We start from the raw sequence: 15,325 nt of genomic DNA on the forward strand, positions 1-15,325 counted from the left end.
CAAATAAGCGTGTGTCTTAAGGTTGGTTCTAAAAGCAAAGTTCACCTTTATGACTCATTTCTGTCACGTGGTTTTTCTTTTTTCTTCTTTTTTTATTTTTAATGCATTCTACCACATGCGGTTGAAAAGAGTGGGCGACGTTCCTTTTACAAAGACCACGACACGCTGAGACCGAGTTTATACCGATTCCACTTATTGTACGATCGGGAGATATCCATTGGCGTCAAGTCAGATGCTTTGTTTTGCCTTGTTTTCGCCTTTAAATAAGCAACAGGAAACACACGATCGGTAAAGAACGGAAATTTCAATCGACACGATGAACAGGTTTCAGTTTTAAACCCTTTGAATATGCTGTCAGAAATCTCAGAGTCGGTCCAATTTTAAAGTTTACAGCAGCGAGCCGCCTGTACGGAGGCCGCCAGTGGATTGTCAGCCGGCTGAATGGGGGGCTCAAGCACGTGCTAATCACAGGGTGAGGCTAAAGTCAAGCCTGGGAGAGAGTGAGAGACTCTCAACTGGATATAGCAACTAATCTGCTCTCACACCGGGGCCGACTCGACCCCTGCGCCCTCCGCTCGCTCTGGTGACCCGTGTTCATTTCTGGGGTTTTAACGGCGAACTGGAGCACGTGAATCGAAGCGCGAGCGGCTTTTTAATGTTGCAAAAGGCGCCAAGAGCATCGTAAATAGCTCCTGGGATAAGAAGAGGCTCAGGGAAGAATGTGTAAATGTCTGGAAAATACACAACTAGGGCAGAGTGTGTGTGTCTGTGTGTGTGTGTGTGTTTAAGGTGGTGCAGAGCGTAAATCGCTCCTGGCTTTGTTGACTCTGTATGCCAGTTGTGAAGACATCTGAATCAACTGAGTTTTTGTTGCATTCTTATTTTATCTTGTTTTATTATTTTATTACTTTTTATTTCATTATTATTTTGTCATTTGTGCATATCTCACACACATCTATTGCATTATACCTGTATTGCTTCTACTGGCTGTCTACGAAGCAATCTTGAAGCTAATTTTGTTGCATTCTCTGGAGTGGAATAACAAGAAAAACCCTTGAATCCTTGAATCGTGAATCTTTGAATCGACAGTAGAACTTCTGTTCCCTCACAGAGCTCCATGGACTCTCCCAACCTGGAGTTTGAGTATGGCGACACCGACGCGCTCACCGCCGAGCTGTCAGGTAAAAAACATGATTGCAAATGATTCCCGACACGTTGGTTTAGTTGACAGCGTGTGACGTGATGTAGCAAATACTTCTTTAAATGTTATAAAAAAAAAAAAATCAATAAATGAATGAAAATCAAAGATTTTAATATATTTTAAATAAATTAAATATTTATAATATTTAATATTCTATAAATATATTAAATATAATACATGTATTAAATATTTATTATATTCATTTTAATATTCCCCTGTTATTTCTTTATGAATTCTACGTCTCTAGTAATCTCTCACTCTACTTTTGGGTTAATTGCTGATTTTTCAGTGATAATTTCCTTATTTTTTTTAGTTTCAGGGCCTGGTGTTGATGTTCACCTGCAGTATCTTACATTTGTCACTCATCTGTTGTTTTTCTGTTATATCCCCAGAGCTCTACAGCTACACAGAGGAGCCGGAGTTCGCCCTGAACAGAGATTACTTTGAGGAAGACTTCAGAGCCCACGGTACTGAGTGTGTGTGTGTGTGTGTGTGTGTGTGTGTGTGTGTGTATATGTGTGTGACTGTATCCGGCGTGTGAAGGCCAGCCTGTTAGCCAGCGTTTCTGGCTCATTGTCGGGAAGAGAAAATCATTTGCGATCAAGCATTGGAGACACAAACAGGCTCTTGAATGTTCCCACAAGGACCTCGGACACGTTCTCTTGTTTATTATATTTTATTTTCATGGAAGTAACCTCGAAGGCTCTCGCCACAGTGTATTCCTGCAGACTGACAGAACAATGGAGGAGTCAGTCGGTAAAGGTCGGTCAAAAACTTGATAACTAAAGTAAAATGGTGAATGTTAAATAACGCCATTCCAACGGTGCGCTCAGACAGAGCGGCTCGGAAGAATTATACATCAATATGCGTCCCGTCTTTCGGCTGGAGGGAAAGGCAGGAGGCAGAGCCAGAGGCAGCAGAGATGTAGATGAGGAGGATCTCTTTGGGAGTGAGGAGGATGGATAGGAACAGAACATTATTTCCATTGTCATATGTGAACTGATAATGATAATTTATTATTCATTTTATTTAAGATGCCTTACTCGACACCAAAAGGATACTGCACAGAAATATTACATATACACAAAATGCGAATATCAAAGAAACAATAAAAGTGATAGGTAAATGTAAAAATAAATAGATTGATAAGTAATAATAGAATTTAAAAAAAAAAGATAAAATAATTGATGATGGATAATTTAAAAAATGAAGTGACAGAGCAGTTGGTGTGATGATTTTGGAGGACTTCCTTGTTAATGTGAAGGTAATTTATTTTTCCATATTTATATATTTTTCATTGGTATATGTTTCATCGATTTCCCGTTTGATCTCCCGATTTCCCAACTCATTCCCATTAGTTTGTGGAGCAAATGGCCCCAAAAAAATGAGTGAATTAGCAAAAAATCATGAAAAAAAGTGTCTATAATGTGTGTATAATATGTGTGTATCATGTTTTTTTGCTGCCAACCTTTGGAATGCAACAATGGCAAAAACGTAAATGACATGAAATCATTACGTGGATTTAAAGAAAATGATAATTCTCCAGCCTTTTGCATCGGGACAAAGTAACAAACTAGTTGTAGCTGCGTTAGAACTGGATTTTTTTTTTCTGCAAAGTGGATTGTCACATTTTGCATTTAATTTGTAGCCTTGTCCCCTCACAGTTTAGTGGTGGAGCAGCAGAGCTTTCCTCTGTGTAAACATGTTTATGCTGATTCCAGAGGGGATCATCTGAGGACAGTTCAGCTGAACTTTCTCACCTCAGGTCACCAGCACGAGCTGAATATATTCCTTCGAACACCGCTTTGGTAGTCGCCCACATCTCTGCTCTCCTCTTCCTAAGCCTGGAAAAGGACGACTATCCCACAGACATAAATGGGAATGCCCGGTTTAACCATGTGATTAATGTTCGGTTAGCAGAAAAAAAAAAAACAAGCAGCTTTTCCTTCGCGAGCAAAGAAAGATGCAGGTTTTCCCCCTCTGTGCGACGATCCCAGGGCGGACAAGGAAACACTGCCACAGTATTTATAGGCCTGTTTTCCAGTGTTGACGTGGATATAAAAGATGAAACCAGCTATGGGGGAAACCCACACGTCACAATTAAACTGACCGCTTAAACTAATTATTAGGTTTTTAGTTTTAGTGACATTTTTTTTTGGGTGGGTGGGGGGGTTCAATCAAGTATCGTGTCCAATATCAGCGATGTTGCACTGACACTGAAGAGGGAGATGTCACGGGGCGCTCGCGCAACAGAAAATAGCATCTCTTCTTTTGGAGTAGAAAGAGAGCGAGGCCAGCCTCCTCCTCTATCTGTCACCTCCCCTCTGAGCAGAGCGGTAATGAATAGGGGGATAATGTGAGAGCTGTTTTGCAGAGATAGCGCTGCCTCTTCTATTAGGGTGCGAGTGGGTGACGTTCGCGTGTGTTCACTTCAGTCGCCGTTCTAGTTGTCATGTGCTGTCGTGACGCTTTTGGGTTCACGACTCGAGAAGGCGGGAATTCCCCCTGCCATCGGACGGTTTGCGGTTCGATCCCCAGCTTCTGTTTGCATGCCGGAGCGTCCTTTGGCAAGACGGCGAACCCCCCGGGTTGCTCCCGATGGCCTTGCGTGGCCTTCAGTGCTGGAGCGGGTGAATGCAATCCAGAGTAAAGAACCTTGAAACCACAAGGCGTGGAAGCCTATGCAAGTGGAAACCACTTGGGTGGAACAGCTGAGTCCTAATAATGATACCATTACTTTTCCTTTTTTCTTCAAGTCGCGTCTGCGCTAAATATCCACACACCTAACCGTGCTTGGGTAAACAATAACGGTATGTTGTGGGTGACACGGTGGAGCAGCGGTTGGTTCAATTCTGAGTGCGGCGTTGACATGTTCTCCCCGTGTTTGCATTGGTTTCTTTTGGGTTCATCCTAAAAGCATGCATTGGAGACCCTAAATCGCCCAAATAAGTGAATGGTTGATTTCTCTATACAATACAATCGACGGTTGTATATCTTACAGGATTAGCGGTTTTGATAATGAATGAATGAGTTGCTGTTGTCCAGCGCGATTTAGTCAACGAAAGAAACATCAGCAGACCTGACAGGAAACATAACCGTCAATATTCACCCAACGTCATCGGAAGCACGCTCGCTGGAACGACAGTCATCTGGAGAGCTGCCAGGACACAACAAACGTTTTGTGGCGCGGACATCTGAAAATGATTGAAAGTCCAATCTGGCTTGGTTTTAGCCCTTTTGGCAAATATAGGCAAGCAACTCCTGGGGTCTGATCCGCTGGATAGTGGCTGAAGGTTCTTCTCACAAAGACGATTCCGTTCTTCTAAAACAGGGGTGGGCAAACTTTTTGGCTTAGGGGCCGCATTGACTTTTAAAATTTGACAGAAGGGCCGGGTCAGCACAAGATACGATACATATAAAAAAAAAAAACGCATTTGTTAAGAGGACATATCAAACTCATCCGACATTTGTCTGACATTTGCTTTGAAAATATAACCAGCTTGGTTTTGAAGTCTCTGACGTTTTCTTGCATTTCATGCACAAACCGTTTTTTCCCTTGTAGCTTCACATCCGACTCATTCATGCGTGTCAGTATGTCCAGTGTAAAGGCTAAATCACAAAGCCGATCTGTGTCATTCAGATCAGGAAAATTCTCAAGTAGCTCCAAAAATGAAAAAAATCTCCTGTTTGAGTTCCCACAATCACTGATCCAATAATTCGATCATTCACGTCAAGTATGAATTCTGCACCAATCTTTGGCGGGCTGGATAAAAAAGACCAACGGGCCGGATGTGGCCCGCGGGCCGTAGTTTGCCCACCCCTGTTCTAAAATGACCTCGACGGTGTTGTGTCCGCCTTCTAGCCCGAGGCAGGAGGTGGACCGAGCTGGAGGCGGATGAGCAGAGGGCGTACGTCATGAGGCTGCTGGACGCCCTGGAGGTGACCGATCGGGACAAGAGGCTGAAAGTGGCGAGGGCCATCCTTTACCTGGCTCAAGGTAGGCGCTTCGGCACGCAGCCGTACCGGAACATCTCATCCCGTGATGTTTCGAATCGGTCAAAACCGTCGTGGTTGCCCGCTCTCACTTTGCTCACCAGGCGTCTTCGATGAGTGCGACACCGAGGTGGACGTGCTCCACTGGTCCAGACACAACGTCTTTCTGCTCTACGACATGGGTATCTTCACAGCGCTGCTGGAGCTGCTCAGTATGGAGATCGAGTGAGTAAAATTCAGTCGAGATGTCTGGCCCATTTTTTTTGTTTCCGAAAAAGACGCCGCTTACTTGCGTTCAATCGTTTGGACCGAAGTTGCGGAAACAACCAGTATGGGTCCCTCAGGCTCAAAGACAAACATTTCCTCTGATTCCTGTTTGGGGGTTTCGAGCTTTGTTTTCCGACGAGGGCGCCGGAGACCCTCAGTTCTTGTACCGAGCTGTCAAGCTCCGCAAATGTCTCACAGTGACCCAATTTCATGGTGCACTGAGAAAAAAAAAAGTTGAATCCGCTGATGCAACCATTCACTCTCAGCACACGTCCAGGCCCGCACAGTATGTCTTTACCAAATCAGATCCATAAGATGGTGCCTTAATCGATTGGTAAAAAATGATGCCATTATTGATGTAAAATTCAGAATTTTGACTTATATACACATGTATGAGTGTGTGTGTATGTATATTGAAGTATGTATGTGTATACATACATGTATATATGCATACATGCACACACATCTGTGTATTTATACATATCTATGTACATATACATGTGCACACAGTGTATCGCACGCGCCTCCGCCTCACAGCAACAAGGTCCGTGGTTTAATTACAACAAACAGAGAGGGAAAGGCTGTATTTCTCTATGCAGTGTGAATGAGTGATTGAATGTTTGCATGTCCCTATAGAGAGTATGAATGGGAGGGTTAACAGTTGTATGTCAACTGTTATTGCATGACGTGAATGAAAGGGTGAATGGTTGTATGCCAAAATATTTATGTTCATATGTGTGTGAGTACCGGTGTATATATATGTATATATATATGTGTGTGTGTTTGTCCGTGTGTGTTTATATGTCTATACAGGTGGTCCTCACTTCACGACGGGTTTACGTTCCAAGGTGTCTGTTGTTCGTTGTTAAGCGAAACACAGTTTCTACTGTACTATCATTCAGTATTTGCGTACATATTGGCCCATTTCAACATGCTATTTCACCTTTTTTTCTTTAAATGTTTATATTTGCATGAATATAAGCCAATTATAAGCGCGCACAATACATACTGACTCTCAACTCCGCTGCTAGCGTATTCTGCACGTATTTTAATATCGTAAAAGCCCGACGTAACTCCAAGTCGTTAATCAAGTACGTTGTTCAGTGAGGACCACCTGAATCAGTGACGTGCAGTCAGTAGAGGCAGGGGAGGCTGGGCCTCACCTGTCATCACGGAAAGACAAAAATGCAAAATGACCAAATAAATTAAATGGTTATATTTATTTGTACCATACAATTTTTTGTTCTTTTTTTTCAAAACGTTTAAAAAATATTCACATTTACCGTTCAAATATGAGGAAGAGACGTGTGGTGATGACATCAGTGCCTCACCAGCCATGAACCTCACCGCACGTGACTGACCTGAATGTGTTTGTATGAATATATATATATATATATATATATATATATGTGTGTGTGTGTGTGTGTGTATGTGTGTATATATGTATATGTATATATGTGTATGTATGTATGTGTATATATATATATATATTTATATGCATACATATGTGCGTGTATATATATCTGTATACAGGACTGTCTCAGAGAATTATAATATTGTGATAAAGTTCTTTATCTTCTGTAATTCAATTAAAAAAAACAAAACTTACTTTTTCATGATATTCTAATATTTTGAGATAGGATTTTTGAGTTTTCTTAAGATGTAAACCATAATCAGCAATATCAAAATAATAAAAGGCTTGCAATATTTCAGTTGATTTGTAATGAATCCAGAATGTATGACATTCTTGTTTTTGTAATTGCATTACAGAAGATGAAGAACTTTATCACAATATTCTAATTTTCTGAGACATTCCTGTATATGTATGTCTATATGTATGTGTGTGCTGTGATGTGTATGTGTATATATATGTGTGCATGTATATATATATTTCTGTATATATATATATATATACATGTTTACATGCAAGCCAAAACATTTATGTGCATATTTGTGTGTGTGAATATATATATATGTGTTTGTGTGTATGTATGTATTTGTCAGGTCTGATAGCACAGTATGTTTTTGCTTCGTTTTAGTGTTTTTCAGTAAGATCACTGGTGAGCCAAAACGAGGTTCCCGGAGATTTAAAAATAAACAAAAAACAGTTCGGAACAAAGATAAAGAGCGAGGGGAGCGCATCTTAGGGCCCGCAGAGAAAGTGCTCTGGGAAGTCAGTGCCGCCGTCAGCGTCAGTGACAGCCTCTGTCGGGAACCGTCAACTTGTTTGCGGTTACATAAGCTGCTGTGAGGCACCGTGGCACTATGGTCTGTCACTGTGTTGCACAGCAAACAGGGTAAACACACCAGGCGTGCAAACGCAAACAGTTATGAAAGGTCATGGCCGGGACTGCAAACATAGCATGGAAAACCTCGGGATCAGAAATGGATAGATGTTTCTATCACAAAATGATGGTTATTAATTTTTTTTTTTCCCCCAAGACAAATTACCTACATAATCTTGTCATTATGTGTGTGTGTGTCTGCAGTAACAGCCAGGCTTGCAGCAGTGCAGTGAGGAAACCTGCAATCTCTCTTGCAGACAGCACAGAGCTTAGGTGAGTGTCACACACTGTTTTCACACACTCGAGCTCCTTCGGTTTGCACGTTGAAGGTACAGCGCCTCACCCGCCTCCGTCTCATTTCCCCATTTAACGCTGAATTCTGTATTTCTCCCGACAAAAATGGCTCATCCGCTAAATTGTATCGTATCCGTTTCTCTTTTCCCCGCACGTTCATTTTCAAGCCACACTTATACTCCATTCAGTTGATTTTTTTTTTTTTTGACAAAATAGGCTTACATCGTCTTTCATGCACACACACAGCTTACCCCCAGGAACAATTTCCCATAATTATGGACTTGAGGACTAGATTTGCACCTAATTGCTGCCATGAAATGGGAAAAAACAATCACAGGTATTTAGAACAAAGAGAGAAGCTTTGTTGACTTAATCCACAAATAACCCCCTCAGTAAATGAGATAATTATGAATGGATGATCACTTTCCTGGTAGAGTGTGTGGAACCAGTACCCTCCTTGCAGTTATCACTCACTGTTAATTATGGAGCATTATGGTCTCCAATTATCTGCCGATATTTTCTGTGTACCGCCAAGCGTGCGCGCACGCTGTACATGCACGCACGCTGACCAATTCAGTGCGTTTGTGTTTGCTGCAGAGTCCTGCTGAGCATCATGTACCTAATGGTGGAGACCATTCGCGTCCAGACAGAAGACGAGAGGCCAGAGTGGAAAGCGGCCAGAGAAAGCTTCAAGACGGAGTTAGGTACGAGACAGGACACCCGCATTTGGGAAATGAATGAGGACTGGTTTTATTCCGTGTTTTGCTATTTTTTTTTTTTTAATTTCTTTTTATTTCAGAATGTAATTTACATCTGACTTTTTTTCCCCCGCACTTAGGGGCACCCCTCTACAACGGCGAGCCCTTTGCCCTGCTTCTTTTCACCATGGTGACCAAGTTCTGCAGTATGAACGCGCCGCATTTCCCCATGAAGAAAGTCCTGCTGCTGCTCTGGAAGACCATCCTGGTCGGTATCTCGGGTGGAGGTCGTCCGACCGTCCGTGGGAGAGGGGGGGGGGTGGAATCCTAAAATTCCCACCGTTTCTCTCTTCCTTACCTCCGTGCTCAAGTTCACCTTGGGGGGTTTTGAGGAGCTCCAGCAGATGAAGGTGCGCGGACGCGAGCGTCTGAACCTACCCCCTCTGCCCGAGGACAGCATCAAGGTGGTGAGGGCCATGAGAGCGGCCTCACCGCCGGCCTCCGCCATGGAGCTCATTGAGCAGCAGCAGCAGCAGAAGAGAGGCCGGCGTAGTCGCAGGGTATGGACACATCCGGCGCGCTTCATATCTCACATCCTGTTTAATGTGCTTTTACACCAGGGCTAGCCAGAAATGAATATTCCATCTCAAAAAACAGCCCCCCCAAAAAATATCTCCTTTTCCAAGATACTTGCCTGGATTATATTACTACGTCAAAATTACCTGTGGTCTGAAAGGGAGCCTCTATTTACACTTTTGAATAAAGTCCATCTTGGTTGGCGACTCACAAGTGGACGGCGCTTAAAAAAAAAAAAATCAGGCATGAAGGCACCCGGGAGGAGGAATCAGGAATCTGGTCAGGTGTTGACTCAATCCCTGATTGTCAGAGCGGAAACGCCACATCGACGCATTCAATATGACGACGGCGGCATTTGATCGAGAAAACAGCAAAAAAAAAAAAATTTTTTTTTTTTAAACTGTTTTGGGGGGAAGGGAAGACGACGTTTTGCTGCTCAGCTGCTGTGTGTCGTTTTAAAAAGCCTCTGTCCCCTCTGTTATTAAATTAAACCAGTAATTGATTCACTGCTACTCCCACACATATACACACACACACACACACACACACACAAACACGCACACACACACATCGTAGTTGCCTTAATGCAGGGGTAAACGCTCCCGCTAAAAGACACAGAATATTGGATTTTCGCAAACTGAACGGACGTGGGTGTTTTTATTTATTTTGCATGCACAACGGAGGAAAGTGAGGGACCTGTTCCAGAGACACCAGGTGGAAAAACAGTCCCGGGTCGCTTTGTGCAGTAATCACTGTCCCCGCCGTGATTTAACACACACACACACACACACACACACACTTACACACACACATTCTGAGCACATCCAGCCTGGGCACTAGAGTTCACAATGCACCTTTTTTGGGTTGCGCAGCAAATCCGACAAACTAATTCCTCGCTATTTTATCACTTTTTTTTACTTCGTATTTAGTCATCTGTTTAAATTGCAAATGCTTCTTCGAAGACACGACTGCCGATCCAAAACACGCACATCAGAAAACCGAATTCCCTATTATGAACGCAAACATAGAAAACGAATGGTCTTTCAACACGACGCACATTTTCCACGCAGCCGCTTGACTCGTGCACGCCGATGGGCACGAGTGTGTTTTGACGCGATTAACCTCCTCGGCTTAAGAGGAACATTAACACCCTGTAACAATTCAACATCGTACACTTCCAAAGCCAGTGCTGCGTCTCTGCGACTATTTGTGTAACCGGTGATCAGTCCCAACCAGGCGTTTTTTTTTTTTTTGTTTTTTTTTTAATTTGTTTTTCCCGCCAAATGTGCCCGCGGTAAGTCAGTGACCCGAGAAGGGCGGCGGCGCCGGGATGGATTTGGCGAGCCCGAGTGTTTTTGTAGAGCTTTGGCCAGAAGATCTCTCTGGTTTCTCACTGCCCGTCTTCCTTGTGTCCCCACAGAGTGCCTTTGTTGATAGCTTGGAAGGAGACAGTCCCTTTCCCAAGAAGCAGGTCTTTACCCACATATTCCCTCTTATTTCCTTTTTCTCTCTTCTGCATTTTCTCTGCATTGAGCTGGACTATTTTTTTTTTTTTTTTTTTTTTTTTTTTGCACTTTTCCTCTCCCGCGTGCCCCCGCCACCTTTACTCTCTCCTCGTTTCTATTTCCTCTTCTTCTTCTCTTCCCCTCTTCCCCCCTTCATGGTTTAAGCTCATCCGAGTCACTTGGATGCACCAATCCTCGGAGCTACACTCACAAAATCAAAAAACTATTGGTTTGTCTTTATAATGAAGGATGTTTTTTTTTTTTTTTTTTTTACAAACAGTGAAACTTTTTAAAGTGGGATTTTAAAAACAGTTTTGGTGCAGCCGTACTTGCCTGCCTGACATTCCTGCATGCATTTGCTACATTTCACATTTTATCTTTCTACTTCCCAATAAAATCCCCTCCAGCCTTTTCCTTTTAAATAGGTTTCTTCACCCTCATTGTCCTCCTTTTTCAAAAACCTCTTCTCTGTTTCGTGCTCCTCCCTCCGCATGACGTTTTGGAGAAATTCACCCGTTGGCCATGCCCCCCACGCAGCATTGCATGACGATGGAGGCGCCGCTTAGCTCCGTGTGCGGATTTGAATTCATGAAGGAGCACCGAGACACCTCTCTCCCACTGGTTAGCTCAACAAAATAAGTTCAGACCTAAAACATTCGAGTAAATATTCGAAAGAAAAAGCAACAAACATTTTCCCGTATTCATCTCTCCAGATGGGGCCGATCAACCTTCATCTGGCCGCGTGCCTTTGTCTTGAGAGGAATTCGGGGCGAAATTTTTGCATTATTTTCCGCAGGACGCGGTAAACCCCACCAGGAAGCGCTTTGAAATGTGGATTACGTTTCAATCGCTCGAAAGTGTCGAGTAGACGCGGCAGTGGGAGCGGGATGTCCCAGGCTTCGGAGTCCCCACGGATGACATAAAGGGATGTCGTCATCTTGTCTTACCATCGGGGTCTTGGCTGTGTTACAAAAAAGCAACCCTCCCCCCTCCCAAAGTAGTGAGCCTCCATTTTATACTGACCCCATGCTGGTGTTTATTTAACCAGTTTTATTTCCCTTTTATCCATCTCTCACTCATCCTATCCCACCTACCGCTCTACTTCTTTCGCTCCTTTTTTCTCTTCTACTACGCCCTGCTTTGGCGCTGGGGTGGGGGGCTGGGATTTTAGACGCGGGGCAGATCCCGCCGGCTGTCGTCCATGGAATAAAAAAAAAAAAAAAAAAAAAGATCCCAACAGTAGAAGCACTTAGTCGCCATCACATCGCTACCACATCTGCCCTCGAATATCACCACGCACTGCATACTCTGGACTTAGGGGGTCAACCTCTTTGAGATGCATTCACTGAGGAGATGAATCGTGTTCTGCCCAGAGTTGACCTCTGAATGGATGTCATTGAACGCAGTTGCCCCCTAGCCCTGATAGAAAACAACAACAAAAAAAAAAAAAAAAACACTGTCAGAGAATGGCTTCTCCATCGCGAATGGCTCACGACACAGTTGCACCTCCTCCCTCTCTTGCTTCCTGCCCACCATGCGCGCACTATATTCCTTTAAGTACTCCAGCTTTGGCGTTGCCGCCGGCGCACCATACATCGACCGTACCGGCTTCGAATACTGTTCAGCGCGCTGACCCATGCCTGACGCTTGCACTGACGCCCCCCTTCGCTCCCCTGTCACTGTATGGAGACAGTGTTTGAAATAAGATGCTGAATGTTCATTTGTCAGTTTGTGTCGCACCAAATGGACGTAGAAATTGTATATTGATCTTAGATCCCTCAATAAAGGCTCAGAGCATTTTGCTTGCATGGTTTATTTTTACATTTTTTTCAATGCAAATATATGGTAAGTTGAATCGATGCTTTTGCCGTGGAGAGTTTCTTCCACTTCTGTCACATTTTTATTGCAGTCTTTATATGGTGTTTATTATCAATATTATACTTTTAAAGAAGGCTAGGGTAGCCTAAAGAATAGAAAGATAAGGGTCAATCTTTATTTACTGTGATAATATGCTGTGAATCGTTCATGCTGAAAACCAAGATGCATGTTTCTACTGGTTGTATTAACCCTCAGAAAAGAATATATATGTGGCAAATTTAGATGTGACAGTGACATTCGTTATCATTATTACCTCAAGTAAATATTCGTATTTTGACGAGTAAAATAACATTAAAGAAATGTTCTTATCAAAGTAGTATAATTATTTTATTATATAATAATTATTCAAGTATTTATTATAATTATTAAAATTAATTGATTATTTTTATAATTATAATGATTATTGTAATGTAATTGTAATTATATATAATTACATTGTAATCATCATTATAATGTGCAGAGGATTAACTAATTTGTACTATATAGATGAATAATATTTATTCTCGTACCTTAGCAGATAGTTTGATGCAAATCATTAATTGAGGATAATCTAAAATCCACGATGTCGAATCAGGATGAGCTGCTGGGTGGTCTGCAGTTGTCTACTCCTAGAGTGTGTCGTTCGAATGCTAAGCTAGGCTAACACAGTGGGCGATTTACCCACACGTGTCCTTTTTACCACAGCTCAAAACATCACAAAACAGTATGCAGACTTATTTCGTCTCATGGGTGATGGGAAACTGGCATTTTCCATGTCTGGACGATATATGAATAAATATTGAATAACTCGCTTGGCAATGTAGAATATCTAACCCATGATCATTTATTGTGTCATTTTGACTCCCAATTTGCACGATGTAAATAACCTGCCGACATAAATTGAGCTCTGGTTAAAAAACAAAACCAGCAAGTAAAGTGGTATGTGTGTATGCGTGTGTATGTATTTATATGTATATACACACACACACACGTGTATTTATATATGTAGATATGAATATATACACACACTATATGCATGTGTACATATATGCATATGTATGTATGTATGTATATATATATATAATATGTACACACACTGTTACATATATGTATGTATATATGTATAAATGTCCTATATATATATATATGTGTGTGTGTGTGTACACGTCCTATAGATGTGTCAATAAAGTATCTATACATAGTGTATATAAATAGATATATAAAATATTAGGGGTAAGAAAGTAGGAATATACTAATAGACAATGTATATAAAGGATTATAGCAGTATTATGTGGTTAATTTCATGCTGCCTTCAAGAGGCTCTTCCATCCGGGAGATCAAAATACTTCTCATCTTGCAATTGCTCTTGCAAGCAAGCCTTTAAAAGTGCGTTAAATATCTTAACAATTGAAATAACAGGACAGAGGGTTTTAGACTTAGTTATGGTCTACAGTTTTCCTGCTGTGGTTTATGACCCTCAAACTGTAGAATCGGGGATCTATTGGTGTGCGTGTGCGTGTGTGTGTGCGTGTGTGTGTGTGTGTGTCTAACCAAAGCAGTTGAGCGCCTGTTTCCTCTCTTTCTCCCCTCTGCAGCCGCTTGTCAAACAGGACAGCCTGGACACGTACAATGAGCGCGACCCTTTCAAGAACGACGACGCTCGGGACGAGGAAGAAGACCCCGAAGACGCGGATAGCGGCATCGAGGGCGAGGTTGACCCCTTGGACCGAGACGTCATCATCCAGCCGCCTCCGCCGCCGCCTCCTCTGAGACCCCCTGCGGAGAGGGTCAACTTCCCTAAAGGCCTTCCCTGGGCCCCGAAAGTCAGGTTAATCCATATGTACTGTTAAAATATTAGTGTATTTATCTGACGTAACAAGGTGTGATTCGTCTACAAACATAATATACACTTTATTATTATTTTTTTCCCTAAATGATCCCTGATCGACTGAAACAGACATTGGCCAAGAGCCATTTTAAGTGTTAATGAGAAGAACACCTCCCACTCAGCTGTAAGCTGGCACCGCTAGGCTGGCAGCCGCTGTCGTTTCCCCCTGCCGAGGCTCTTTGCCGGCGCGTAGGACATTTAAAACGAGAAATCTTCCGTTTTTTTTCCCTCGCAGCTATCGAGCAATATGTTCCCAGTCGCACCCCGGCCCTCCTGGCGAGCCGCTGCCGTCAAGATATTAAAAATACATCTGAGAGAAGACATTAACCCTTGGCGGCATTCATCATAAATTAAGATTACAATGGCACTAATAGCGTGTAATTGGGATTTTCACTTTTTATTTGGGGTCCGAGATCACGAGAAGGTGGCGTGACTAAAATACCTTTGGGAGAGAAAAAAAAAAATCACAAATGACCTAAAAAGTCACCAAATGCTAAGCAATGAACATCAAAACGGGACCTAGAATTAAAGAGAAGTAAATGAGTGGTTGTGTGTGTGTGTGTGCGTGTGTGTGTGTGTAAAAGTCACATATGTAACTAATCTTTCTGTGCAGGGAGAAGGATATCGAGCACTTCCTAGAAACCAGCAGAAACAAGTTCATCGGTTTTACTCTGGGAAGGTGGGTATTTCACTCGCTCTCTCAGAAATCCTTCCTTTTCTGTCCTGCGTTGCAGCAGCCCTCTGCTGTGGCTTTGCTGGTT

At 42.6% G+C, this 15,325-nt stretch overlaps 1 protein-coding gene across 3 annotated transcripts in view; it reads left to right on the forward strand.

The window, feature by feature from the left end:
* Positions 1-15,325, forward strand: part of strip2 (striatin interacting protein 2) — a 31,035-nt gene that overhangs the window by 5,004 nt on the left and 10,706 nt on the right. For 2 of the 3 annotated variants that reach the window (XM_086147054.1, XM_086147053.1), the window contains exons 2-12: positions 1,112-1,181; positions 1,594-1,668; positions 5,064-5,198; positions 5,299-5,419; positions 7,951-8,019; positions 8,638-8,744; positions 8,879-9,006; positions 9,110-9,298; positions 10,735-10,785; positions 14,272-14,504; positions 15,178-15,243. In XM_086147054.1, the coding sequence (XP_086003180.1) occupies positions 1,112-1,181; positions 1,594-1,668; positions 5,064-5,198; positions 5,299-5,419; positions 7,951-8,019; positions 8,638-8,744; positions 8,879-9,006; positions 9,110-9,298; positions 10,735-10,785; positions 14,272-14,504; positions 15,178-15,243 (1,244 nt within the window). The remainder of the gene's footprint in view (positions 1-1,111; positions 1,182-1,593; positions 1,669-5,063; positions 5,199-5,298; positions 5,420-7,950; positions 8,020-8,637; positions 8,745-8,878; positions 9,007-9,109; positions 9,299-10,734; positions 10,786-14,271; positions 14,505-15,177; positions 15,244-15,325) is intronic. The other variant, XM_086147052.1, reaches the window with a different exon arrangement.

This window comes from Fistularia commersonii, chromosome 5 (genome assembly GCF_037954325.1).
Source record: "Fistularia commersonii isolate RoL2024-O1a breed Wild chromosome 5, RoL_Fcom_v1.0, whole genome shotgun sequence".
Classification (NCBI taxonomy): Eukaryota; Metazoa; Chordata; class Actinopteri; order Syngnathiformes; family Fistulariidae; genus Fistularia; species Fistularia commersonii.